This window comes from Acanthopagrus latus, chromosome 16, assembly GCF_904848185.1.
Source record: "Acanthopagrus latus isolate v.2019 chromosome 16, fAcaLat1.1, whole genome shotgun sequence".
Taxonomy (NCBI): domain Eukaryota; kingdom Metazoa; phylum Chordata; class Actinopteri; order Spariformes; family Sparidae; genus Acanthopagrus; species Acanthopagrus latus.
The window spans coordinates 22,456,825-22,483,474 of NC_051054.1; the positions used below are offsets into that span (position 1 = coordinate 22,456,825).

General features: G+C 41.2%; 1 protein-coding gene across 2 annotated transcripts in view; it reads right to left on the bottom strand.

Annotated features, from left to right (window-relative positions):
• Positions 1 to 26,650, bottom strand: part of alk (ALK receptor tyrosine kinase) — a 322,469-nt gene that overhangs the window by 151,928 nt on the left and 143,891 nt on the right. Inside the window, exon 3 of one of the 2 annotated variants that reach the window (XM_037072734.1) lies at positions 20,728 to 20,880. In XM_037072734.1, coding sequence (XP_036928629.1) covers positions 20,728 to 20,880 — 153 coding nt within the window. Of the gene's footprint in view, positions 1 to 20,715; positions 20,881 to 26,650 lie in introns of both variants that reach the window. The other variant, XM_037072733.1, reaches the window with a different exon arrangement.

Below are 26,650 nucleotides of genomic sequence, written 5' to 3' on the forward strand. Positions count from 1 at the left end.
TATTTATCCCACAACAGGGAAAATGTGCTTCTTACAACAGCTGGAGATGCAACGGTACAAGAAAAAGAATCAGAAACATATGCATAAAGTTAAATAGAAAATAAACAGAAAAAAAAAACAAGACATTTTCCAAAAACAAACAAACAAGAGAGTGGAAAGTGATACAAAATAGTGTTATCTAAAGAAAAGGGGGGCCCTGCTGGAAAAGCTGGGTACCACTGGCTTAATATGACTGGTTAGAAAAAAGACTCCAAACTGACAAATGAAAATAAAACGCGGAGAGCGTGAGAGACAAACAAACAAAAAATATGCTCAGTGGGATACAGCCTGTTGTGCCCCACGGCGGCTCAATTTGGGACAGTGAACACGTGCTGCTGTACGCTGCAGCCCGAAATGAGTGAGTATATCCCTCTCCTCGATCTGTTGAATCACGTCAGTGCTCGGCTCGATAGAGAATAAAGACAGACTGAAACAATGACTGGGAGATTACCCAGGGGTATTTTCTGGGGAAATGGATACGTTTTCAGACAAACATCGGCCATAACCCCTGCAACAGTGATTGGAGCATAAAAGCTAAAACAAACATGCTGAGTCCACAAAGTCAGACTTTAGTGAAGCGGCTCCAGAACATTCAGTCCGTTTTTTGTGTCTTTAGTTTCTTAGGACTGAGTGAGATACTGCTATTCTTAAATATTGAAACAGTTCCCCCGGGAGTTGTAGTAATATATCCACTTCATAACCAACTAATATAACACATCAAGGAAATCTGCAGGCCATGATAACATTAAGAAATACTATTGTGAGTGCTCAGGGCAGGATATATAAATCATGCATTTGCACAGTGTGATTGCAAATAACACTTAATAGAAAAAATCATAAATATATATAATGCTTAATACTGATATTTGCATGAATACATTTAAAAAATAAAATGCCATGCCAATGTGCTTTGCCTCATACTTACAGAGACTCTAGAATCAGCTGGGATATAGCATCAACATGACAGACGAGCGAATACAATAGTGTATACAAAGTCTCAAATTGATCAAATGTATTGCGTGTAAAGTCCTCATTCTAAAAAGCCTGTTGTTAATGGGACCAAATCAGAAAATATGATGTACAAGGACGCAAATTTTCTATGTTGAATCTACAGATATATACACACAGGCTGCGTGGATCGTTTCAAAGGGGAAAAAAAAGCAGTAAAAGTCTCCAGGCACAGAAGAAGTGATGCGTTTTATGTTTTTGGCAGAAGTCGTGAATACTTAGTCTGGGACAAGCACCAAGGCTAAGAAGGCAAAGTCACTCAGAAAAAAAAAAAAAAACGCCAAGGACAGAAAACCCAGAGACAGAGATGACAGTACAGGCCTCTCTGCACGGTGATGTTTTGCGCATGTATTAAAGCAGCCACAAGGTGCTTCAATTTTTAGTTGATTCCACAAAGCCACAAAGTTTCCACTCCTGCAGTAATATCTTCATCCATCGAACACGTGCACTTGAAGCAAATGGAACATGCAATGTATTTTTTTGATAGCCGCAACAGTGACACAACCACGCAAAATACAGTCACAAAACTTTACAGGTTTGTAGTTCATAGATCACAGCGAAGGCCGAGTTGGAAGATGGCGCATTTGTTTTTGAGTGCTTATGCAACCATGTAGTAATGATCACAGAGTACTCATGTAAATGAACCTTTAGAATCTGACCCAGCAGACACTGAGAGTTACTATGCAGAAATATCCGATGATAGAATCAATTATTAAATCAAGACTGTTTCATAACCAATTACAAAGTCCTTGTACCACATTCAAGCTGGCAAAATAATGCACAAATGGAAAGGGAAACTCTACGAGGAGTTCGGGAGGTTGAATTCGATATTCCAGATGTAAGGGGAAGGTATACGGTTTTAGTGTTGTAAATCATCAATATGCAGATAGTTACAATGCAGTTATGGCATCATAACGATAGCTTCATTGTTGGAAAAGCCAATAACTATGAAGGTCAAAGCACTAAAATATGGCATTTCACTGTGACATTTGAGTACAGCTGCTTCTTGTGGTATCTTTCTTTCTCCCTTCCTCTACAGCAGGTCATTTCAGTCTTCCTGTCCTTTCACACAAGCACAAGCATTATTACATTTATTACATCTCAGTGGGTGAGGAAGAGTCTGTGTTTGTGTGCGTGCGTGTGTGTGTGTGTACGTGTGTGTGTGCGTGTGTGTGTGGGAGAGCAGTAACAGTTAGAGCTAATCAAGTAGGAGGCCTCCCGTCTTTATCAAACCATTTGACACTAATGACATTAGGTGAGATGCATAGCTATGTGAGTTCATAAAATTAGGGCTGGGGCCAGCAGCTGAACTAGCACAGACGCTCAGGCTCCCATCCACAAGCAGTGTGATGAGATTAGCATGGTGCCCTAAGTGCTGACAGGCCTCATCAGTTCACATCAGGATGGGCCCACTGAGAGAAAAACCATACCACCCTCACTGGGCTTACAGTCGGGGGGGGGATGACTGTATGTTTGCCCGTGTTTGTGTGTGTTAGTGAGTCAGTGAGTGAGTAAGAGAGGAAGAGAGAGATACAGTGTGACTGATGGTGGGCAGGGTCATGCGGCATGTGTGTTCAGACCGATAAAACCTATCAACGATCAACATGACCCACCCTCTGCCCGGGAAGTCCAGATGTTCCGCGGGCCCCGGTGCCAATGCCATTAAGGGCCGAGCCAAATACACTCGCAGATTCGTGTTACTGATGGCGAAGCTGATAGGTCAAATTGAGTGGTACACGTTCCAGCAACAAACGGACGACCCGCCTCGAACACTGATTACAGCAGACAGGCGTTGGAACGTGTTCTGAGGAGAGCAGACGCTTGGACTGAGTTCTGTGTTCGGGCCAGTTCTGTCATTCTGGGACAATGTGACCTTGCACAAGCGAGGCACATTAGCAGTCGTCGAGGCCAGGAAAAGAGCGGCGGCCGGTTAAGGCCGAAAAAGGGCCCTGCAGCTTCCTGCTGAAGGCTGATGTAGAAGGTTGCACCACAGCAGCAGACTTTAGAACATGCACAACTCCGGGGACTCTTACCAATACTTGCAATAAAGGCTGAGTGCCTCAGCTTGTGTTGAAGGAATTTTAATCATAAACAGCAAAAATAACAAAAAGTGTGCCTAAAAACAAACGTTCCGTCACCACATATTAATCCTGACAGCAACCAAAACTTTATAAAGGCCCCCCAAACTAAAAATTCATCCTTTCCTTTAGTGAGGTTACACAGCGCCTTCAGCAGGAAGCCTCGTGAATGTGAAATACTCATATTGATTACAAACTGCATGTGTATTCAAATGTTGTGTTTGTGTGGGTGTGTATGTAGTGCACACCCAAGTGGCTTTATATTAATAAGTGCAACTTTTAAAAGTGTATTAAGAGAGATCACTGCGTACACTGAGAAATGAAATGGGCTCTGGGCAGAAGCACAAACATGATCGTTTTTTACAATAACCACTGCGCAAACCGTGCATGGATCCATGCTCAGCAGCCTTTCTGAAAAGAGAGACTATAAAGCCTCTAGTGGGCTATAGTGAAATTCCCATACCTATACGGACACTTTGCCCAAGACTGGATCTTATAACAATTTTCACCATGTAAATCCCCGATAGATCCATGGGATTGCTGTTTAAGTTGAAAGCAGCAGCGAGAACATTTGTATTCCTCAACAATAACTCCCCCCTGGGTTGGTTTTATTCAGACCACCTCCAGAAGCGAGCGGAATAACAGAAATGACAAAGTGCGGGAATCATTTTAACCTTCCCCCGAAAACTTCAGTACCTACTACGTCAAACGCATCAAGGGAATTTAGATTGGTAACTTTGCAATCATGGGGTTGTTAATGCTTAATCACTGGAGAGGTAAGCTGTAAGGAAACATCCATCTTGGCGGGTGGCACGCGAACAGACTTTTTAAAACGCCCTCTCAAATGAATGGGACCTTGCGCCCTGCCTCGACAGAGAGGCGAACGCTGCCTTCACCCAGTCCTGAGCCAAAAAAGAGGATTCTGGGGAGGATTCTGTTTCCCCGCCTCAGCTGAAGGACCCATCAAAGATAAAGAACAGGGACTGACGGCACACTGGTTGTGTTCTGTTTGAAATGTTCTGGATCAAGCGAAAAACAGAATAAAGGCGCATTATTGTTGGTTTGATTTGAAGAACGACTGACAATTTGACAACACTCGGCGTCTCTTAACTCAATAGTTTGACAGGCAGTGCTTTTCACTTGCTCGATGGAAGAGCAAAATGCTTTTGTTTGCAAAGGCCTCATTAGCTCAGTAACCTTCGGCACAGATGTTTGTGAAGCATTAGTTCTTCCAGCCAATCTGAAGACTGACTGAAACCCCCCAAATTATCTGCCACCGTCTCTTTATCTCTCTGTCAGCTGATGTCTAGCAGTTTCAGTAAACATGCAAACAAAAGCACCCCGATTCAGCTCCCTCAAAGAACAACTGCAAACTCATTTATTCTATCTGCATCACTCCAAACTGATATGGTCGACTGTGAAGCTGGTGCCGCCGCCTTCCTTCCCCAACAAAATACATGTAATTTGTCAGTCCCGCCCAGCCCTCCTGCCTTAAATCAATTGGTTTTCTGCCTCATAAATTTCCCTCAGTGTCTGAAATCGACTTCCTGGACCTGGAAATTCCACCCAGAGAACAGTGAGTCATATTATTTTACACCAAGGAAGGGCAGGACGGCATCGTTAAGCTCTCCTCGGGAGGAAAAAGGCCGCCATTATCCATCTTTCTTTGTATTCTTCTGCACCGAGAAAACCCAGTTATCTACATTTCCTCTCCGTATTTACTCATCTCCTCCACATACACATGCTGTCTTCCCAAATGAGGACGGGTGAAACTAATTGAGGCTTTTCCTCACTGGACGATGCTTTTAACGACTCCCTCAACAAAGTAGAGATGGATCCCTCCTCGCTCTCGCAGGCTTCAGGAACACGTGGAACAAAATACAGACTGCCGTCAAATAATGTGGCTCTTTCTTGGCTCACGGGTGACGTTTCAGCCCCGGTCAGCAGCTTGCTTTTGGGAGCGCACGACAGAACAGTTCCCCAATGTTTATAACTGGGTGTAGACAGATGTGAAGCTGGTCAATAAGCCTGTAACAGGTTGTGTAAGAGAGCAGAGAGTAGAACTGAATTACTGGGGATATTCTGTAAATGAGGCTTATCAAATGCCAGGCACAATTTTCCGTCATCCCCTCGGTCTATAAGTATCAGGGACGATCTCTTTCATCTCCATTTCTCCTCTGCTCCCCATCTGGTCTAGCTGGTCCTCTGAAGCCGACTCAGGCCCATCATATCTCTTTGCTTTTCCTCGAACACCCCCCCCACCCCCCTAATCCTTCCCCCGGACTTATCTCGCTCTGTCTTTTGCAGTGTCTATCTTATTTTAATATTATTTTATTATCTTCTTAGCATTCATGCTCCTCCACCTCCTTCCCGGTGCCCTTTTCTGATCCATCATTTTCCATCACTACGCTGGCAGTGCTATCATGAATAATGAAAAAAAAAAGGAAAAGAAAAAAAGGGGGGCAGAAAAAAAGCAGAACATTGAAAAAGAAACAGTTTTGGAGCTGAGTCAGCTCCCACGGCGCTGATGGTGTTTGCTCTGGTTGAATGTGGAGTCTTGGAGGGACCGGAGATGTAAATTTGCCGCAACACTACGAGAAAGACGACTTGGTTATACAGACATGAATACAGTAACTGATTTGACTGTATGGACATGTGCAAGCTTTGCCATCTTAAACTTTAAGATTTATTTATTGCCTGCATGTCACAGTGTGACTCATGAATATCGCCTTTTGTGTTGTCTTCACACATTTTATTGATAGAAACACAGCTCCAGGAGAAACACCAAAAGACCTCGACCCTGGCGCATAATTGGCAGCCGAATACAAAAAAAAAAAAAACATTGCTCATTGGTTTTGATTATTTGGCTCCGCATCCCAAAAATAGAATGTGCATCAACCGATGTGTTTGTGTGAGCTGGTCCGTGTGAGTCAGTATGTGCATTTGGATATGCCTACTGCCTGCTATCAGAGCTCTGCGTCACTGTAGGCCGTGGTGAACTTGCTTTTCCCGATCCTGCCAGATTTTCTTAACAGATCCGGTCTGATCCATGCTGCACAGAGGCCTCTAAACATGCTCCTATCTTCTTTTTAACACCAATTCAAAGAGTAGCGTAGACTGCGGTTGACAGGCTCTTCATAAATAATGCATCATACAGCGCGTGAAGGAATATTAATATAGTGTAATCTTTGGGAAATTTCATGCATCCCACTTTCCGCTGTATAATTTTGTTGATCCTGGTAGAAAATTGCTTTAACATCAGCAGTGTACTCAGTAATATACACTTGTTTGTGTCTGATTGCATGGACACATTTACATTCTTCAGTCATACTTACGATTTATCATCGACAACCAAAAAATCTGATGCAATTTCACAACTCAACTCTTGATCACAGGCAAACTGGGCCAGTCCACTGTCAGAGGCTCATTAAATACAGCAAGGGAAAACAGCCTTCATTTGACCTAAGTGGTGTCTGCTGTGCAACTCTAAATACCCACAATCCATAGCATGCCTTTTTTTTTTTTTTTTTTGTTATGTTTTGTTTTTCACAGCAGTATTCAGAAGAGCCACATCAGCTTGTCAGATCAACAACTATTACTGGGTATTTCCTCAGTACACTCTTTGCAAGCCATTCATCAAACATTATAATGTATTCTGGGGACTCATTAATCTTCACTGAGTTTACACTGTATTGACACTTTGTTGGCAATTTAAAGCAACTATTTGAAACTTTCCTTGTTTGTTAATTGTGGCAGGCCCTGTGGACTAAAGCAGCATGAGCACCACATCCTGTGATTTACATGAACATTTAGGGCGTTTAGCAGACGCTTTTGTCCAGAGTTACTTAAAGTAAATCATGCATACATTCACACACTGATGGTGGTGGCTGCCATGCAAGGGTGCCAGCCAGTGGGCATCCAGACCAGGGGAATCAAACCAGCGACCTTCCAATTACAAGACTCACTCTAGACGTGATGAAGATATTGATGTGGCTTATTTTGGATGCAAGCAGGACAAATACATATTTATTTATACCATTCTCCTCTTGCAAACATCTTTGTTTGCAGGGTGCATGATGTTGAGGTTATGCATCTAGTTGGTGTGAGATCAATACCCGCAATATGAGGATGGTGAAACAGAGTGTAGTTTAAGTGGCGCTACACACCAACAGCTGACAGATTCAGTTGCTCAGTAACGTCGGTGTTAAGAAACGATAAGGTTATCAACATTACCTCGTAATGTTATGATTCTACCAGTAGTACTGATCTCACTGGGCGAGGACGGAGCAGTTGTCTCTTTTTATCTGCGGGTGTCTCTCACTCTACTGATGTGTCTCTTTTCAATTGAATTCCGTTTTCATCTCTACGTCTGTCTGTTGCTTTCTTTTTCTCTCACACAGAGGCTGTGTAAATATAATATAGATTTAGCTTTCAGCGTTCATCCACAAAGCCTTTTTTTTTTTCTTGGAATGCCATCATTATATCAAAGCAGCATCATGTTCAAAGATGTCCATAACAAATCCCTCATTTACTTTGTTGTGGCAAAACACTGAGCCATTAAAGAGCCTTTGGCATTTTTAAATCTGCTTGAGGACAAACACCAAACATGACTCCAACAACCTCACTACAAATGAAGCGTATTAATCACAACAGCGACTGTGTATTTGAAGGGGATTTGTATTTTCCAAAATCCCTAATGACCAGCAGTAAGGCTAAATTCAGCCTGCTTTACTTCAGAGTGATTCCGACTAATCTGCCCACCACCTACTGGAAATGAATGAGGACCATGTGATTAGTGCATGTACTACTCAGCTTTGTGTCTAGTTTTACTTGCCTATTAAACAAACATTCTTCTTCTTACAAGACCTGTATGAGGAAGTAGGGCGGGAAACAATTATCTTACCTTTCTTGAAAGACAGTGGCATATAAAAAAGAAAGAATATTACAAGGCTTTCTTGAGCTATTACAGGGACTGTTGCTCTTTCTAGTTTCCTTTTTGCTGTAGTACATGAAGAAGACACAAAGCTGTGTAATCACAGAATGATTAAATGCACAAGTACCCAATAGCAGAGCACTGTTAAATTTGACTAGTTAGCATTAAATGCATTATTATACTTAAACACATGTTCCGTATATGCAGTTTACTGTCAGATGTTAACATTAGTTTTTTTTTTACAGTTTGAGTTGTTAATTTTTTGTGTCGGGTCTCCACTAACTGGGTTTCAAAGAACCTCTTCGTATAGAAGAAGATGGAAAATGATATTCTATCCACAGATGGGTGCTTTAACCCTTCAGTGCAATGGTGAAGTACTGCAAAAGACAGAAAGTGATTCCATGAGCCCCGGGCTGAATTTTAAGCGATGGAACCACGCTGTGTCCCATTCAGTTGAGTAAGCAGTAAAAGTGCACAAGAGTGTAAATGTAATGTGAAACTTGTTCAGTTCGTTCACTATGAAGAGTTACTTTTTGTAGTCATGTTGTCAGATTACAGCGAGCTCCAGCTGCGCACACTAACTTGAGGCATTAGCACTGAAATGGAAGCAACCTGTCTGCTTACATGGAGCTTACACATTTCATACTATGTCTGTACCTCCCATTTCAACATGTTTAACTTCTTGGGATTTCTTCTCTAATGCCAATGTTATGAGAGCGTTTTACTCAGGCAACTTCATGTTGAAATGGTCATTGTGTTAGATTCAGTGCCCCCAACAGTTTCTGAGACTGCTGTCAAACACAAATCCCAGGGCTGACATTTGTATTTGTAGGTGCAAACTACAAACAAACCAATTAGGTCATAACAACGTCATGTCTTAAAAACTTGCATCTTGAAGCATCCCTGTGTGTGCATGTATAATGAATTAAAATGAAAAAAATTAAAATTAACTTGCATTTGACAAAAGAACAAAAGAAAGATCAACAAGATGTTGCTGTAACCGGTTTAGATATGCCCGTCACACCAGCTTGCAGGAATCTAACATTTTAGTTGAAGTGCTTGCAACATGCATGCAGATCAACATGGAACTGTTCTTTTAGGGTTATGTTGACCATTTACGTACATACAGACGGAAGAAAGATCAAAATGAGTCTTCCATCAACGCCCACTCCAACTCTGATGTGCTTGTCTTGGTCTTCTTAATCTCAACAGAGGAAAGAGACACTCACTCATGGAGCTGAAACAGAATCTGAAGCATCTGACAGAGGCCCTTTGGCACTGTGATGCAAGCGTATTGTGACCACTTGTGTGGTCAGGGTTCATGGTATTTGTGGAAAATACACCGTGAATTAAAGGGATATTCTGGCGTAAATTTAATCCACGGTCTAACACACCATGTTAAGACCCCCCCTCAAGAGATCAAGTTTTCCGACGGCTAGTTTATATAGTTTTAGCAACCTCAGAAAAGACCGCATGATAACAATACACTACAGTCTATGCCTCCAGCAAAAAGCCACTCATAGCCACAAATAATGCTCTGAACAGCACCAAACTTCAGCAACAGTACAAATAGGGTCCCAGCACATAGTTCGAGGCATCAAACATCTTCTAGCTTTGTCGGATTTCTGTTGAAAAGAAAACACAACTCACCACTCTCCTGCAGCAGCTTGCTTGACGAGTGATTACAGAGTGCAGTTAGAAATGCTCACTTCCGTTCTTTCCCTGTCAGCTCTTGATAATAACTGTTATAAACTGGTTGGCATATATGAACTTTTATTGCCTTTCCATGGAGTAATAATCATACAGTTTCATCCTTGAGCTGCAGAACTCTACTGCACTCGGTAATCGACTCATCAGGGCTTCCACACAACAAGCAAGCTGCTGCTGTTCTGAGCATCATTTGTGGCTATGAGTGGCTTTTTGATGGCGGTTTCTCGGTTGGAGGCATAGACTGCAGTGTATTGTTATTGTGTCGTCTTTTCTGAGGTTGCTAAAACTACATAAGCTAGTGGTCTGCAAACTCGACCTCTCGAGGGGGGGTCTTACTCGGTGTCACGGTGTGTTGGACCATGGATTGATACTGTCTAGAGACATCTAAGCTTTCTTTTTCAAATGCTGAAGAGTTTGTAACTTTTTGAGCGAATCGTACAGATACAGTATATCAGGGTGATGTTTCTGTATATGGGGTGAGCTAAATTCCACCATCTGTCAATATATTATCTTGGCTCAGGGGAGGAACTAGGATATTTATAAATGAACAAAAAAATAACAACCACAAAACCAATATTAAAGGAAAACAACTTGGGACAGAATTGTCTTTGAAAAGTCAAACAAAAAACTCAGGCATCAACCAACGAGACAATGTTATTTATTGTGAAGTACAAGATCCCTCGATCCCTATGCCCAAATTGTATGTCCAAAGTAAAAGAGGTGCTTGAAGTTGACTTGTAGGTCTAATCAGCCAATATATCTATGAAGTTGCAAATGTTTCAAGTTTCAGCCAATGAGGTGCTTGGGAGGGATCAGTGGCACTTTAAGCATCAATCAGACCACTGCCCCTGCGACCAGCCCATGTATATGTTTAAGAATCCAGCGGAACTTTTCCAGAGCTTTTTGCCGTTGCAGAAGCCCTTGACAACAGAGTCCCTTCAACCCAGTTCATCACACAGAAAAACATTGTTTTAATTAAGCTGTTTAATAAATAATCTGCAGAGGAGCTTAGAGCAGGAATACCCTCTCTCAGCAGCATTTGACTTGTTTCTAAGAAGTTGATGACAATGAATAACAAACCAGCCAAGTATGACAAATGAATTGTGTGCCTGTACACATACACAAAGGCACATGCACACAAAGTCGTGTCTTTAATTAATTCAACCATAGCCACATAATTCAACAATAGAGGGAAATGCAGCGTTAATGCATTTTTAAAGGCAAGAGCTGACTTTAAAACCCGTCAACTCATTTTTATCCTCCTTCTGTTGTGCTAAACACAAACAACTCTGAGAAAGTTTCCATTAAAACATAAATTCCCAATTATTTACCTCGACAACAAAAACTAACAGTAGACAGTTCTTACGTTTACTGCGATTGGTAAGCAGTTCAACCTGATTCAACAAGAGAGCTTGAATTGAAAGTGTAGCACCTGAAATAAAATTACACTATCATCACGTTGCCAGAACTCAATTTATATTGAGAATCTATTCCATTACACAGCATAAAGTTATAACACAGTTTAAAAATGAAAATCTCCATTATGTTGTAGAAGAATAATAGATTTTTATTAGGCTCTGCCTTAGATTGATCCCCCTAATAGATAGCAGCCAGCTAACTAAGCCTTATTTTTTCATCAAGATCCATGCATCCATCTATCCCTCAGAAAATGCTGAAATGCATCGTATCTTGCTGCGAAAGTGAAGAAAAAAATTCCTGGATACGTCACTTTATCCAGACCCACGCTAAAAGTTAATGGGGTTTCTGGCCTGAGACCTTTCCTCCATCCACATATCTGTTTTTGTGTATCCTTGCTGACAAACTAACCAACAAACAACCAACCAATAAATAACTAGCCACAGGTGATGACATAACCCTCCTAACTATTTTCAAATCTGACAATTTTCAGCCATTCCAGCAGCATGTCTTTATGGATGGCAAGGTCGGTCCATATAAGACTTTGGCTTATGTCGCAGGCATCCACACATCTATTAGATGTATCATAGTGAACCTAAATACAGGCACTCATGTCATCCTCAGGATGTCTTGGGAAATTGCTGGAGATCCCACGATTTTGTATCTTGTGATACCATTAGTTCATATTCTTTTTTTTTTGTTGTTGTTCTCATCAATACTTGCAAAACAAATTAATCATGCTCATTTGCATGATTAATGTGAGATAATTAACTAACGTGAGCATTTCATCACGCAACCATGATCGTAAACACAGTTAACATGATTCAAGCAAAAAAAAAATACAGCATTCTGGAAGATGTGGGATCAAGCACTGCGAGTAAAACTCTACGGCCTTTTACACACAGAAAAAGCAACAACTTGCTGATGTGTAGGCTTCATTTAATGGCACAGCAATGCCCACACCAAATCCTCATTAGCTGTTGTAGACTGCTTGTTTCTCATTATCAGTTTTCAAAAAAAATTGAAAATAATTTCTTTATCCTGTGCTGGTGCCAGATCAGTAATGCTGATAGTAAAGCTAGTGCCGCTTAATGCATTGATTCATCTCTAGGTCACTTCTCAACCATGTTTATTTCTCTTCCCATCTATACAGCAGTGACTATGTGATAAACTCCAGACAATAAAGCAGCCATGAATCATTTTCCATTCCTCCGCAGCTCCCATATCATCTTACCTTCCTCACGGGTTTGATCACATATGAAATCTACTTTTCTTTCTTGTGACATTTGTCTGTGGTGTCTTTTCTGCTGTTATCTCTGCTTCTCTGCATTTCTTATCAGGTGTGTTATTGCATTACTCGTGCACTGAGCAGGCCAGAAGATAACCTGTTTTCTGAACAGTTTCAAACAGCACCAGCGCGCAGCTTTACAACACAGCAAATTTTCATCTTCAAAATCCCTGTGTCGATTATTAGTACATTTCCTGTTTCAATATTTCATTGGGAAATAATGGAAGAATGGTGTTTGAACAGTGCAGCTTGTTTTCCTCCTCTGTTTCATCTCCTCTCAGCCATTTAATGTGTTTTTCTACCAACAACGTATACCAAGCAGTGAAAAATCAAGTGCAGATGTTACTTTTAAGTTTCACTGGAAGGACGCCATGTACTGCTGTAGTGCACAAACAAGCCTTCAACAGAGGTGAGTGTTTAAAAAAAAAAAATGTAGAGCTTCAGCTTTATCTAGGTCTCATTTGTAAACAGTGAAGAGACTGCATTTTGCTGTGAGAACGTTACTAAACCTGGAAAGAATGAACAACACAAAAGGCTACCATTTGTCACTGAGCGTACGTTGTTTTAATCTTTGCTTCGAAAGCCTCATGTGAAAAAAAAAAACTGAAGGAGGAAAAAGCGTACAAAGTACGAGAACTACAAGACATCTTCGAAAACACGCAAGTATTTCTGATGTGCGATGCTTCAAAGACCAGCAGGGAAACTGGAGCAAGAACCCAGGCCAAGATGGAGGATGAATCAAACCCTCCACGCACCTCTGCAGGTCCCCAGTGAAAGCAGAAATGTGTCTGATCGCAGCCACAGGGAGTCCTGCACTGCCATGCACCGTGTAAGGGTGTACGTGTCTGTGTGTGTGTGTGTGTCAGTGTATGCGCCTTGTGTGGGACTGAAGTGCGTGTGATCTGGTCGATGCTCCCTCACCAAAAGAGGCGCCTTCGGGGAGACACCATTAAAAGAGTCTAATTAATCAAACGTAACTCAGCTGCTGCGCAGGTGGAATAATTCTGGGGAGACCCGCGTACCCCACTGCAGGCGCCAAACACCCCGACGCTCTGCCCAGCTACTTCACTTCAGCTGCTGACCTCCAGGAACTCAGCTCTCTGGACAGCTGCTGGCATGGGTTTACCTCAGCTGTACAAATGGGTTAAGCTCCAGTGCACAATTTAGCCAAGCACAGGTAATTCCGTGGATGGATATGGGTCTGAGCCTGCTCGCTTCAACATTACACACACACATCCACACTGCCCTCATGTTTGAGCCAGGATCAATAGGCTGATTGATTGAGTAAGGACAGATATCTTGGCAGTAGGCAGGATATGGGTATAGGATTGAAAATGGAAGACAGTGGACCTCAAGAAACCAATCGATCTGACCTTTAGGGATCGATGATCCACTCAAGACTAAGTGAGAAGCGTCTGGCAGTTAAAATAAGTTCATAGCATGAAATACATTCCTGTGGCCTCATGGTAAATAAATGCAGGAGTAATTGACCAAACTGGTTCAGAATTTTCCATAATTTGAAGGTGCTTGGCACAAAAACGAAAAGTTACGTAGTACTTATCTAACGTGCTGCCATCAGTCAAAGTGTTCTGTTATGGTTAGAAAATCAAGATAACTGCCACAATGCGCTGACTTCCCTGACAAAGCAGTCATTTTATTGTGACTTAATAATGCATATCACAAGGGACAGCAAAGACAGATTGCCTGGATAATTCCATGTTCCTTCCCCCTTAAGGCATTTATGACAATTGGAACCAGAGGCTGTACGCTCGGTTACAAAACAATACACAAATACATCCATACACAATGCACACACTTTGGAAGAGATGTCAACAATGTAGCACAGGAATACTAATTGGAGAGTCTACAGACTGCATCCTAATTACATTAGAATGAACGTTGAGATAATGAGATTTTTTTTTTTTCTCCGTCTTTGAAAGGTGTGCTGTACTTGTAATTGCTTCCTTCTGTTTTATTTGCCTTTTAACTGTAGTTCATTAAACACAAGAGAGAGTGCGAGAATAGAGAATGACAGCTTCTCCATAACTTACACAGGTAATTATTATCCCTGGAGATCGTTTGCCCGGGGGGAGTGTCAGCCTCTGTTCGAGCCAAGTGCTGATTGGTCTACAGAAACATACATGAGGCTTGTGATACTAAATTGTGTGTTTTTTTTTAAATAGCAGTTAAATGTAAATACACCTACAACTACTTCATGAATCAACAATTCTAAAAAAAAAAAAAAAAAAAAAATCAGCTTCCCACGAAACGGACAAAAGCAAAACCTCAAAACCACGATGAAGTGATTAGGTAATTAAGTTGCAACTTCAGACAGTCAGGGTAATAAAATATCATTGGAAGGAAAGAGCAAGTAAAAAGTGATGAGCTCGATGTAGAGCCGATGCACTCTGTTGACCTTGCTTTTATAGTGCAGGGCAGTTCATTAAAGAAGCAGGTTCAAAGGACGGGCAATGTGCTTGATTATCGACAATGGCACGATTGTCGGGTTCCCTGTTGACATACAGTTCTTCACGACAAAGACAGCGGGGATACAGCGAGGGCAAAGGGGTGAGAGGTTGGAAGGTGCAATAGAAACTGGAATTCCAGCCTCTCCTGGGTCTCCATGGTGCACCAACCTCTGGGCTCAGGAGAGCCTTCAAGGTTCACTCATTGATGGAAGGAGAAAATCAGCCTCGGTTAATCCATATCACCTCATTAGCACTGAGGTTCCAAGTGGGCTGACGTGTCTGAGAAATGAACGTTGAAAGGGAAAGGACTGGAGGGATTCCTGGGGTTCAACTTCAGACAAAGAAACCAGCCATTCCTCCTGGAATCTCTGAACTAGATGCATTTGGCATGCAATGTTTTACATCTTGCTCCATTAGTCCTCTTTCAGCAATTCTATACTGCTATATAAGTATACTGACCCAAAGCTACAGGAGGTGCGTAGGGTTTGTCGCAGCACTGTTCAGTGCAGGACAGAATAGTGTGTAACACTAACACTAAGGTATAGCTGACTAGATCTGAATAATTGCAGTCATGATCAGAGAGCTGTGCAGCAGTACTTTTGCTCCATACAAGATAAAGGCAGTGTGATTTTTAACACACTGACCCATCAGGTTACCTGGCCCTTAACCTTCAGCACCAGCAAGATATTCCCTTGATACTGTGCTAATCAGAGCACCACCTCTCTTAGCTTCCACCCATAAAAAAAGGCATTTCCCTAAGGTACAGTCCTGCTGTATGAAGGTTTTCGGTGTAAAGCGCCTTCTTCTCATTTCCCCCTAATCTACATAAGGTGCTCTGCCCTTCTTACCATCAAAGTGCTGCACCATGCCGTAAGTTAGACTCCATTATCCTCTCCTCATTTCCTCATAATGACTGAGCGGCTCCCCACTGTTTAAAGGCATGTGAACAACATGATGCGAGCATTGAGCAACACGACACAACAGTTTATCCTGATATATTTCATCTGACGTCAAAACGACTCCCCCTGGAAATGAGTGAGTAGTCTTGTTATACTTTTAACTCACATTGTTTATATGTGCAAGTTAATTCTTTACAGTTCTCAAAGCATTTTTGGTTCCCCAGGTTCTATTAGCATATCCTGGTTACATGAGGAGGGATGAGGAGATTTGGAACTCATGTGGAAGAGACATTTGGCGTGACATAGCAGCCATGCAGGCGAAATCTATTCCTGACTATATTTTCATGAATACTTTCTTCTTCGTCCAGTCATATCAAAACAGAATGACATGGGTGAGACAAAGACGTAAGTTAAGTTTTTTTAAAAAATGTTTTATGTGCAGTAGTCAAAGTAATTAATGAAAAAAATATGTTTTGACCCTGCTGTCTATGTAAGCCTACAATGTCGCAATTAATCTTGCAGTATTTTGTTTAAAAAGGCTGGAACTGGAAATGTAACCTATGCATTCTTTCGATATATTAGGCGGCAGTTAGGATTATGTGTATATGTTATATCATCACTATTAATCTGTCTCCATATGGACTGTCTTTATGTTAGGAGCAACAGCGCATTAAAAAAAAAAAATCATAATTCATACTGCCGCATGTTTTATGGTACAGTGCATTGCACAAAACACTGGAATTGTTATACAGTGTGTCGGCTGAAATATATATGAAAAGCGAGTCTGTTATGGACCAAAGGTCACGGGTCACAGGTTACAGTATCTAACAAACAATGTTCCCTACATCGGTTCAGTCTGTGTTCTAGTCGAGCTCAGCATTCCGGGCAAGCCACGTTTTGTTTTCTACTCGTAAGACAACTGTTCAATTCTTAATGGTTGGCTGCTCTTTTTTTTTTTTTTTTAGTCCCACCCCCACACACAGGTCTGACAGGCCAAGTTAGCTGCCATTGAGGCAGCCATTTCTGCCGTGTCCTGGTTTTGCCATGCTTAACATGTCGGGTTGCAGATGGAGGGGTCAAACCCAGAGCCCTGTCTTGCCAGGGCTATTATGTCTCAGCTCCAAAACAGGTAAGTAGAACAAATTGCCCCTCATCCGAAGGTAATGGTTCATAATTTGCTCAGATAAGAAAGGTTCTGGGTGCAGAAAAAGGCGCTGGATGGCTTTCCTCTGTCTTCGTGGCAAGTGGAACATTGATCTGTCCAGACGCAATCTCACAGTGAAAGTTTTTGGTCTGGCTCATTTTAAATCAAACTTGGAGAAACTTTTTTTGCAGAGTTCCCACTAAATAACGATCACCTGCAGTGTTCTTTGCGAATTAGGACCGTGCGAGGAAAGGGTCAACCCAGGCCTTTCCGTCCTTTTGAAAAGGCTCAGAGGGGTATTCCCAGAGGGTCTCACATCGGGCCCGATAAAAAGCACTTTAAAGTTTGTGGGCAGCATCTTTCACTTAGCTCCATGTTGTTGTTTACATGGTCCTCCCAAGAGCAGATAGTGACTGAGCCAAAACAGCCGTACCTCTTAACAGTTTGTATGTAAGTAACTGGTGAAGCATCGTCAGCTAGTCATTGTGTCTGCCAAGTCCGCCAGAAGCAAACCTTATGCCAGCCACGCGCAATGATTGCTACCCTGTGGCTAAGAAATGTTGTGTTTTCAATCTCTCAGAGTGAGCCCTTTATATGTAGCTGCAGAGGAAGTGGGTCCTCCTCGAAGAAGTCTGCCATTTTGTGCCGCCATGTTGACAAAGCTCAAAACTGAGCAAACCAACTGATTGCTCTAGAGAGGCTTTTTCGCATTCTTCACGTTTTTAGTGCTCACCAAAGGGGAGGGTGATGTGAGGGGTGTTAAGTTGGTTGCAATCTGCTAAAAAAAAAAAAAAAAAACTATTTCCCACACAAATGTTGTTTAAGAGTATGAGAAAAGAACATGGGTGCTTTTTGTGGCACATTCTTTAGTTTGTTTTACTTTAAGGTAGTTTTTTGTCGTTTTGCCAGGGAGGAGAGATAAGTTATGACTCCAGTTCTCAGTCATAATTCAAAGTACTTTTAAAATGTTCTTTTTCATTTGTATAGTGTTTTTTTTTTTCAGACTTATGTTCATTACAGATATGCTGTTCCTTCAAAGTCTGTGAGCGCTGGTGAGCCACTGTTTTAAATGTAAAGAATGGGATCAGTGCGGCCAGTGTTTGCCTTAACTCCCAACATTAAAACCGCTGTAGATAAGAACATTAGCCTCTGTAAGCCAGAGCTCCCTCTGCATTTGGCCTTTCTATCCTGAATCCTGCAATGCTCAGCCTAGCTAAAAAAAAAAACATCCAGATGACTCCCTGAGTTGGCAGATGACAGACAGCCTTAGGGCCACTCAATTACAAACAAACAAATCATCAGCTCCAGCAAACAGCATCCTACTGGATATCCCCTCCTGCCAGTCAGCTCCAACTCATGCTTCTTTATTCTGTTATGTGAGAGAGCGAGGAATCAATGTGTAATCATATTCACAGTGTCTTTGGCAGGAGACATCGGGGGCAGACATGGAATTGAGATGACCCGCTCCGCGCAGACAGAAGCCAAATACATTTAAATCATTATTTTTTTTTTTTGTCTTTGTTTCGCCTCTTCAACACTGCCCCGATTCAAAATCTCTCTGGATTGCGCTCGACAGAGGTTACTCATTTTCACTCAACTCGATTATTGTCACAGAGAGAGTGTTTGACACTGGAAAAAAAAAAAAAGAAAAAAGTTTTTGCGTAGTTTGATTGAGCGGATGTATATTGCTCAACCTTTCTGTTCATCGACAGTTGCTGCAGCATGTCCCCACTGGTTAGTCATCCACAGAGGATAGGCGCTTCACTCACAACAGAGAGAGTGTCGGAGCAATCCAAGATTACTGCTGTGATTTTTCTTGATCTAAATGTTAAGCATTGTCTTTTATGCTAATTGCCTTTCCAAGGGCACCGTCGCCTCATGCTGTCTCTCATTACTTACTTTACCCAGAGCGCTCGTGTGGCCAACTTCCCCCGCGCATATTAGCCTTAGGGGAGGAGCAGGGTTCACTGTGTGTCGCAGTCACATGCCAGCGATGGCCAGGGACATCATGATAATGACTGACAACGTGCGCATTAAAGCCACATTTCATTCCTCGCATCCATCGCAAAAACTTTAATCACAGCCAAATCATAATGGGATCTGCGAGACATCGACGAATTCAACATCGCAGACAGCCACGGTGGGAGTGCAACCTTCCAGCTCCAGTTCTATCAGTGGTGTGGCAATATTTAATCTTTTCCACTACAAAGAGCATTTATAATTCATTAGCGGACGTCACTGTACGCAGCACTGAGGTGTCAAGATATCACTAATACGCCTGTTGATGGTCGCTGGACTCGTGCTTGATCTAGGCAACCTCAGTGATTCATCAGCTTCTGTCCTCACATCTTAGCCCCAACTTCTGCCATCTAGGGATTAAAAGAAACACTGTTTACCAGCGTCATAGCTGAACACGTTACAGCCGAAGAGTTAGCTACTGTACCGTAGAAAACAGCTCTAGCAATTCCACTGATCACAGCCATTAAGTATTCATCCCTTATTTCCATCCCTTTTAAACTGCAAGTGCCAGTGAAATGTGTGGAGACAGCAGCTCGCCCAGCTCAATTATTCAAAACACGCCAACTGTATTGTGGCTAAGTGAGGGCTTGAACATGATTATGCACATATATTTCCTTTGTACTGTGTGTCACCTACTTTCAATCACGATCAGCTTCTTTTCCTTCTTTTTCTTTTCTTTTTTTTTTTGCACATATACATTCATGATTTTAACTGCAGTCATTAAATGCTCTGGGAAAAGACTGCTAAGACCGCCTCCATTACATTACATCATAGATAATGTCTCCTAATGCGTGCAAATATCATGAAATACCAGAAACTGATGACAACAACAATGATGACAGGCAGAAATCAAAGGAGGCTCTGTTATTCTTTTTTTTGTGCTGCTGGGTGTTGAACCAAAACCAGCTATTTTTACTTCAGTGTCAGAAATTACATTAACTCCCAACCACTGAGCTCACACACAACCACACACACACACACACACACACACACGTGTGCACGCACGCACGCACGCACGCACGCACGCACGCACGCACGCTTTGCCTTCATTTACAACTTAAACTACATATACAGGACTGGCATCAATCATTTTGCCAGTCCACTCACACTAACTCCTTTCTCCCACTAGTCAATATATTTCACTTTTTCCAATTTCATCCAGCACTCCACCCATCTGCTCTCAGTCTTGTGGCTCATGATAGGGGGAAAAAAAAAAAAAAAAAAAAAAAAACAGTTAAGGAAATAAATAGACCCTTCTGTCTCCCTCCATTTCACCATCACCTCCGGAGATAAGATGACAGAAACTGTTTTCTCATCTTCCAAGGTATGAAAATGAATGATGCTGGAGGATATGGAAGATTTGGAGGCAGGGGCCTACATGATGTTGCAGACTACTGGCTCGGTAAACCATATTCAGCTCTTCACCTGAGAAAACCTTATGAAAAGTAATATCTCAATAACACCCAACAGCAAACTACGGCTTCATTCCGGTATTCAAATGTGAGGCTGGATCACAGCATCAAAGTGAGATTGTTTATTGATTTGTTTCTGCATTGACATAATTAAAAAGATGGTTTTAACTGACACCAAATATTGCACAGCAACCAAAAAAGCTTGTCACAACAAAACTGAAAAAGATGAAGAGATGATGCATTCAAGTTCGACATGAGCAGAGAACGTTAAAGGCTTAAAGTTTGTTGATAAATGTGATACCTTCGCTCTTACCTTCCTCCCACCCCTGGGGACTTCTTGACTTCTTTTCGGCTCTCTCGTTCCTTTCCTCCCGCACGTCCCCGGCAGCCACAATACTCCACGTGAACTCTGGGACCCCATCCTGGCGCTGGTCACATGTCCTGCTACTGCCAGGACAGTGATGACCTGGTAAAATGAAAGTTGTTTACATGTGGAGGCGCCTCTTTGGCCGCTTCACCGCTAATATTTACAAAAGAATGCTATAAAAATGAATAACCAACAAAACCTTTCACCATACATTTCACCGGGGGCTATCATAGTGCAATTACTACACAGCACTCCAACTAAGTGATTCTCGAGACACTTTATTTTCGAATCTTATTAATCCAAATCCATTGGGAATGAAAACTGAACGCACCAGCAACATGTGCTCAAATAATCACAGGCAAATATGATTGGAAATATAAAACATTGCGAAACACCTTGTTCTGTCTGATTAGCCAATGAAACTTTTAATTACGTGCACTGCCAGGGGAGCAGAGGTGTTCAATTAAATACGTAATGTTGCCGCAGCACTGTTTTTTTTTTGTTTTTTTTTGTTGTCTTTTTTGATTGGAAGTCCACCGTTCCAACAAAGGGAGTATTGCTTCTTTAATTAGTCTAAACAGACTTTGTAGGTTTCAAACTTTTGCATTGTCTGACTTCTAAATACAACAGCTTGCTTTATACTCCAGATCTGCCTACAACTTTGAAGGCACAGACAGAAAAGGTAACAGGTTCAGGGAGGCGGGACCCTCTCCAGTGGCCATTTTACATTTTAGATTTATTTAGATGTATTTATTTGGCTTCTTTTGGTTGCAACGCAAGGTGTAATGGCTTTAACAGCAGCTGTACACACTCTTGATGCACAGGAGTGGACGGGGTCACACAAATGCAGCGTTAATGTACGAACTGCTGCTGTCAAGAAAATGGCTGGCTGCAGCAGGAGCTAAGGCGCTATTGTGGTAATACCCTGATATAAATGTGCTCAGAGAGAAAATGAAGGGTCAGCTTTCGTCCCATTTATGCTCTCTTCTTCTCTATCTTTGCCTCCATCTGTCCTTCTCCCCCTGTGGACGCATCTCATGTAGATTCATCCCTGTGGCTTGGTAAATCACTGTTTCAGGGGGGCTTGGTCACTTTCAAATGACTTCTCAAAAGGCCGCAGATGAGAGAGTGTTATATAATCATCTACCAGTTTCCTCTGGACGTTTGCTTTTCTGCAATAACACAGTGACCAGGCTGGGTTAAATGGAGTGATGTACCCACCAGGACTACATCAGCTTGTATATATTAATTTTTAAAATAATTTTCACATTAAGGCCATGAACACAACCATGCAAAGTTGTCTGACAATGGATTAGGCATACAACACACAACATTATCTTTACAATCTTTTTTGTGCATGTGAACGCAGAGTGTGGTTTAATTCATCAGTTCTGTGACGCAGAAAGATCCGAGCAAAGCAAATGCAATTTTTCTCAGAGCAGCATGACTTCTACTAATCATGTTAGAGTTCATATATGAAACAATATGAAATGCAAAGAACAATAAACCTGACTAATTCCCCATCACTTTTCTTATTTTGACAGTTTTACGTATGACAGACATGTCAGGCAAGGTGTGGAGAAAATTTGATATGTCAGTATGATTCTATGCTTGATGTGACAGCATGGAATGCATATCAACATGGTAAGAACTCCACACTAGCAGTGTCGTGTTCTACCTGTCAACCGCATCCCAGCAACATACAGGTTTCTGATGGCAAATGATACCAATAGTTTTATACTCAAGATACAACACATACAGAATATATTTTGTCTCTTTTTTTCTCTTTGAGTTGTAATAGTGACCTCATTATCAGACTAAACAACCATTTTGTATTCACTTCATCAAGTGAACAATAGAATTAGACCTAATTGAATCACTGCAAAATATTAGAGATGTTGAAAGCAATTTGGAGGACTGGAGTCAAAAAAAAATAAAAAAATAAAAAAATACACAACAAGAAAACTATTTCACCTAAAAAATACAAAATAAAATGATCATTTTTATCTATCATATTTACAGTGGACAAGGTGACAAGGAGCAAGAAAAGGAGTGCAATTAGCAGTTTTTGGCTCTATAGTGTTCAAATACACAATGCCACAGTCACAGTCTGAGTAAGCACCACATCTGGGACAACTTGCTCAGCATTTGTTGGATAGTCACATTGTACAAGGGTCTAAAGTTCCCATATTGTGCCTGTCTCTAAGAGATCAGAATCTTTTTCACGTATTGATTTAAGAGCAAGAGCACTGACATCTTCTGTTTGTAAAAGTTTTGTTTTTAGACTTTAGTTCTGCCCGTAAAAAAACAAAAACAAACAAACAAACAAAAAAAACTGATGCCACACTTGTTACTGCAAAGCCTGCAATATCTTAGTTTCAACAGCGCTGTGGTTCTTCAGATACAAGATTTACTAATAGACCACAGAGAGCATGTACCAGAGCCATCGTGCAGGGCTGCTACATTTGATCTCATGTTTAAGTTATTACACAAGAAAAAAACCTCATGTCACCATGTGTACAGGTTTCTTTATGTAAGGAAATTCAACCAGGGAAATCAAACTGTCTAACTGAGCCAGTCACAGTCAGTGGACAGCGTGTTAACACTGCTGTCAGTTTGAATTATCCGAAGAATCTGATGTGAAATGGTGACTTTTAATAGGAAACAAGGATAAAAAGAAAAAAAAAACAAAAAAAAAAAACGTAAATGGCAGAAAAACTATACAAAAGAAAGCCAACTTTACATAAACTTAAGTCAAGATGCCAAGTAGTAAATCTGTCAAATACATTCTACACAAAATGTTGTCTGTCTGTTATTTCAGTACTTCAGTACCGGTCGCGATATTCTAAGACGCCCATGGTCAGACCCACAGAATAGTCAAACTGTGTAGAAGTTGACAGGTGTGGCAGCTGGTTTGATCCAAAAGCAAGAGGGGCTTTATTTCTTTATTTTTTGTATTTGCAAATGATCATCCATCTCTAACCATTATAAATACTGAATGCTGATTTCCTCATTTGATGCAAGCTGTGTCTCTCAGTTGTTTTTATGAACGTGACAAACCGATTTTGTACATGTATGTGAATAATACAGTTTCTGCTCAATATGGTCCATTCTACTCTATTGAATTTTCAGCATCCCCACGGCATATCTCTCCACATTAACAAAGCTCTTCATAATCCCCTTACATAGTTCACTCCTAAGTATTTAACATATATTATGAGACTAAGAACACAGTTTGAACAAGTTATCAGTGAATGTAGATGCTGGATTGAATACTTAAAAGGAGCTTTACCTAATGAGGTGGCATCAAGGCTACATTAGGCTGCCCTTAAATTACATGGCTGTCCACTTCAGGAGGCAGCTGCCTTCAGAGGAATCATAGTGGCAGTCGTTCCTAACCACTTAGTGCCAGTAAGGGTAACTGTAATGGTTTCCTTGCTTAAAATCCGTCATTTGCCAAAAAACATTGATTCCGGTAGCTCATCGCGACTGGGGACCTCGAGGCCTGATGAGATGTGGAGAAGTATAGTCCAAGGTTGCAGTGAAACCTCATTTCCTCCCTTTCAATAAATGTCTATGTAGCATCGGTTGAATGATGCACTGTGTTCAGTCACCATGGGAGGAGGATTTAAAGTTGCACTGAGCTGGGATCAGCTCAGCTCTTCTGACTCATACATAGAGAGATGCAAATAAACCTATTTGCTTTAAATTCAAGAATGCATTGATTTAAACATTCACCAGCGGTTGATATAATTATCAGTAAATACCACGATTTTGTGAGAATCAGCATTCTGCGTGGGAGTCTTGTAAGTCATTCTGTAACCTGTGACAAAAAAAAATTACATCTTGCTTTATAATGAGCATGTCCTTGACATCCAATCTGTATGTGTGTCCGCTGATGTTCAAAAACTGATCACATACATACATATGCATATATTACACACTCACAGAAACTAACATAGACATAAGTTTCAGAGCTGTCTCCTCACATTTTTCCACACTTGGATATCACACCAATATTCATGCATGCAAAAAAGGCAATTGGCACATTGACGAGCTAAGCACTTCTGTGTGCTGCCAAATGGGGATGAGAGATATGATTCAGCGGTGGTGAGCAAGATGTGGATCTGTCACCCTGTTTCGCCCACCTTCTGTATGTGCAGAGTGACGAGGAGCTGATGACTTGCCAAATGACCAGGGCTGCGGCTTTTACAGCCCATTCATTCACACTTACATCTTTATTTTTTTCTAAACCGCAATATCTTCTGAATACTTAATCCTGTCCTTATTTTGGCTATACTAAGCATGGGTTCATCTACCTTTAGATCACACCATTGCACAATTTAATCAAAGTAACTTGAGGAGCTATTTAGAGAAATGGCAGGTAGCGTAAAAAAACATGTCCCACACAGATTGCGTTTTCTCCCTTTGCGTGCCTGCCAAAAGGTATCCTTGACTGCCCCTAATGTTTTAGCAGATCACTGTCAATCATATTATAAAGAGCAGGTCATGACAAACATTATCGCAGCTACAAAGTTTGTTTCAATGTTTGATTTGTCCCTAAGCACAGAGTAATTAATGGAAACACCATGTGAAAATGAGGCGCTCACTGTGAAACTATAATATCTTAAAGAGAATTTTCTAAAAAAAAGCAAAAAGAAAAAAACTATGAAGGAATCTGAAAACAGAATTCTTAAATGTGAATGCACAATACTTCCAACTTCCTTCCTGTAATGCTACAATATGACTAAAAGTGGAAGTGAAAATGTATAATGTGCACATACTCAGTTGGCTCCATGTTGTTACTCACACAGCATCACATGCTATCAATAAAAAGTTATAACACAAGTTTTATTCATGTGGTGCCTAAAAACTAAAAACAGAATTGACTGTCTGTTACACTACATGCCTGATGGAATGATATATACTCAGTGGCTTTGACAGTCATTTCTTATACAAGAATTATTTCAGAGAAGCCATAATAATGACTTTAATAACTGAAGTGATTAATTCAAGCTGTTATGACAGAAAATAGATATATAGTCACTTGTTTGCAAATATACTGGCGCTGCCTTATGTCAACATAGTGCAAAGTCTTGACATATTTCAGCTCGTTCAGTTTGAGTGAATTGAAACAGGCTCTCAATCAAAAGAGCTGCCATGTGCAGTCACAGGGAGATTATTTTTCAAAGCGTTGGCTTTCTCACTTCTCTGATCAACTCCAATCTACACGCCATTAATTTTATGTCATCTCATCTGAATATAATTCCATCACTCCTGCAACCCAAAACATTACAAATGCTTCCAGAGAACAATATTGATTATATTCACATTATCATTGTTTTTAATGGATCTCAAACCCTGTTTTTTTTTTTTTTTTTTTTTTGCAGGACAGCTCAATGGGCTCTCATCAGGCTTTGATGATGAAGGCAATCTTTGAATTCCTATGCCCCCACATGGTGTTCATTGGTTGCAGCGATGCTCAGAATGAGACGGCATGAAGCCATAAGGAATCATGAGCCTTGCAGATGCAAATCTACAGAGAACGTTTAAAGACTGCAAATATGTAAGGCTGAAAATAGCCCATTACTGCTTCCTGCATGGTGCTTCTCATTAAAGAAGAAAGAGGTTGATTATTCATTCAAGGCCGGAACCAACTGAATCAACCTCGCGACCACCACGAAAATGAAACTGCCAAAGAAACGAGAGAACAAAGGAGCAGAGAGAACAACTGAACAATAGTGGCTTGTGACTTGTTTTTGGGCCTACATCTAAGATCAAGGTTTATATTATTTCTAAAGAATATGTGAACAAAGCAATGTACAGTTAGATAGATCATTCACATGTGTTTGTAACGTCAGCAGTTCCT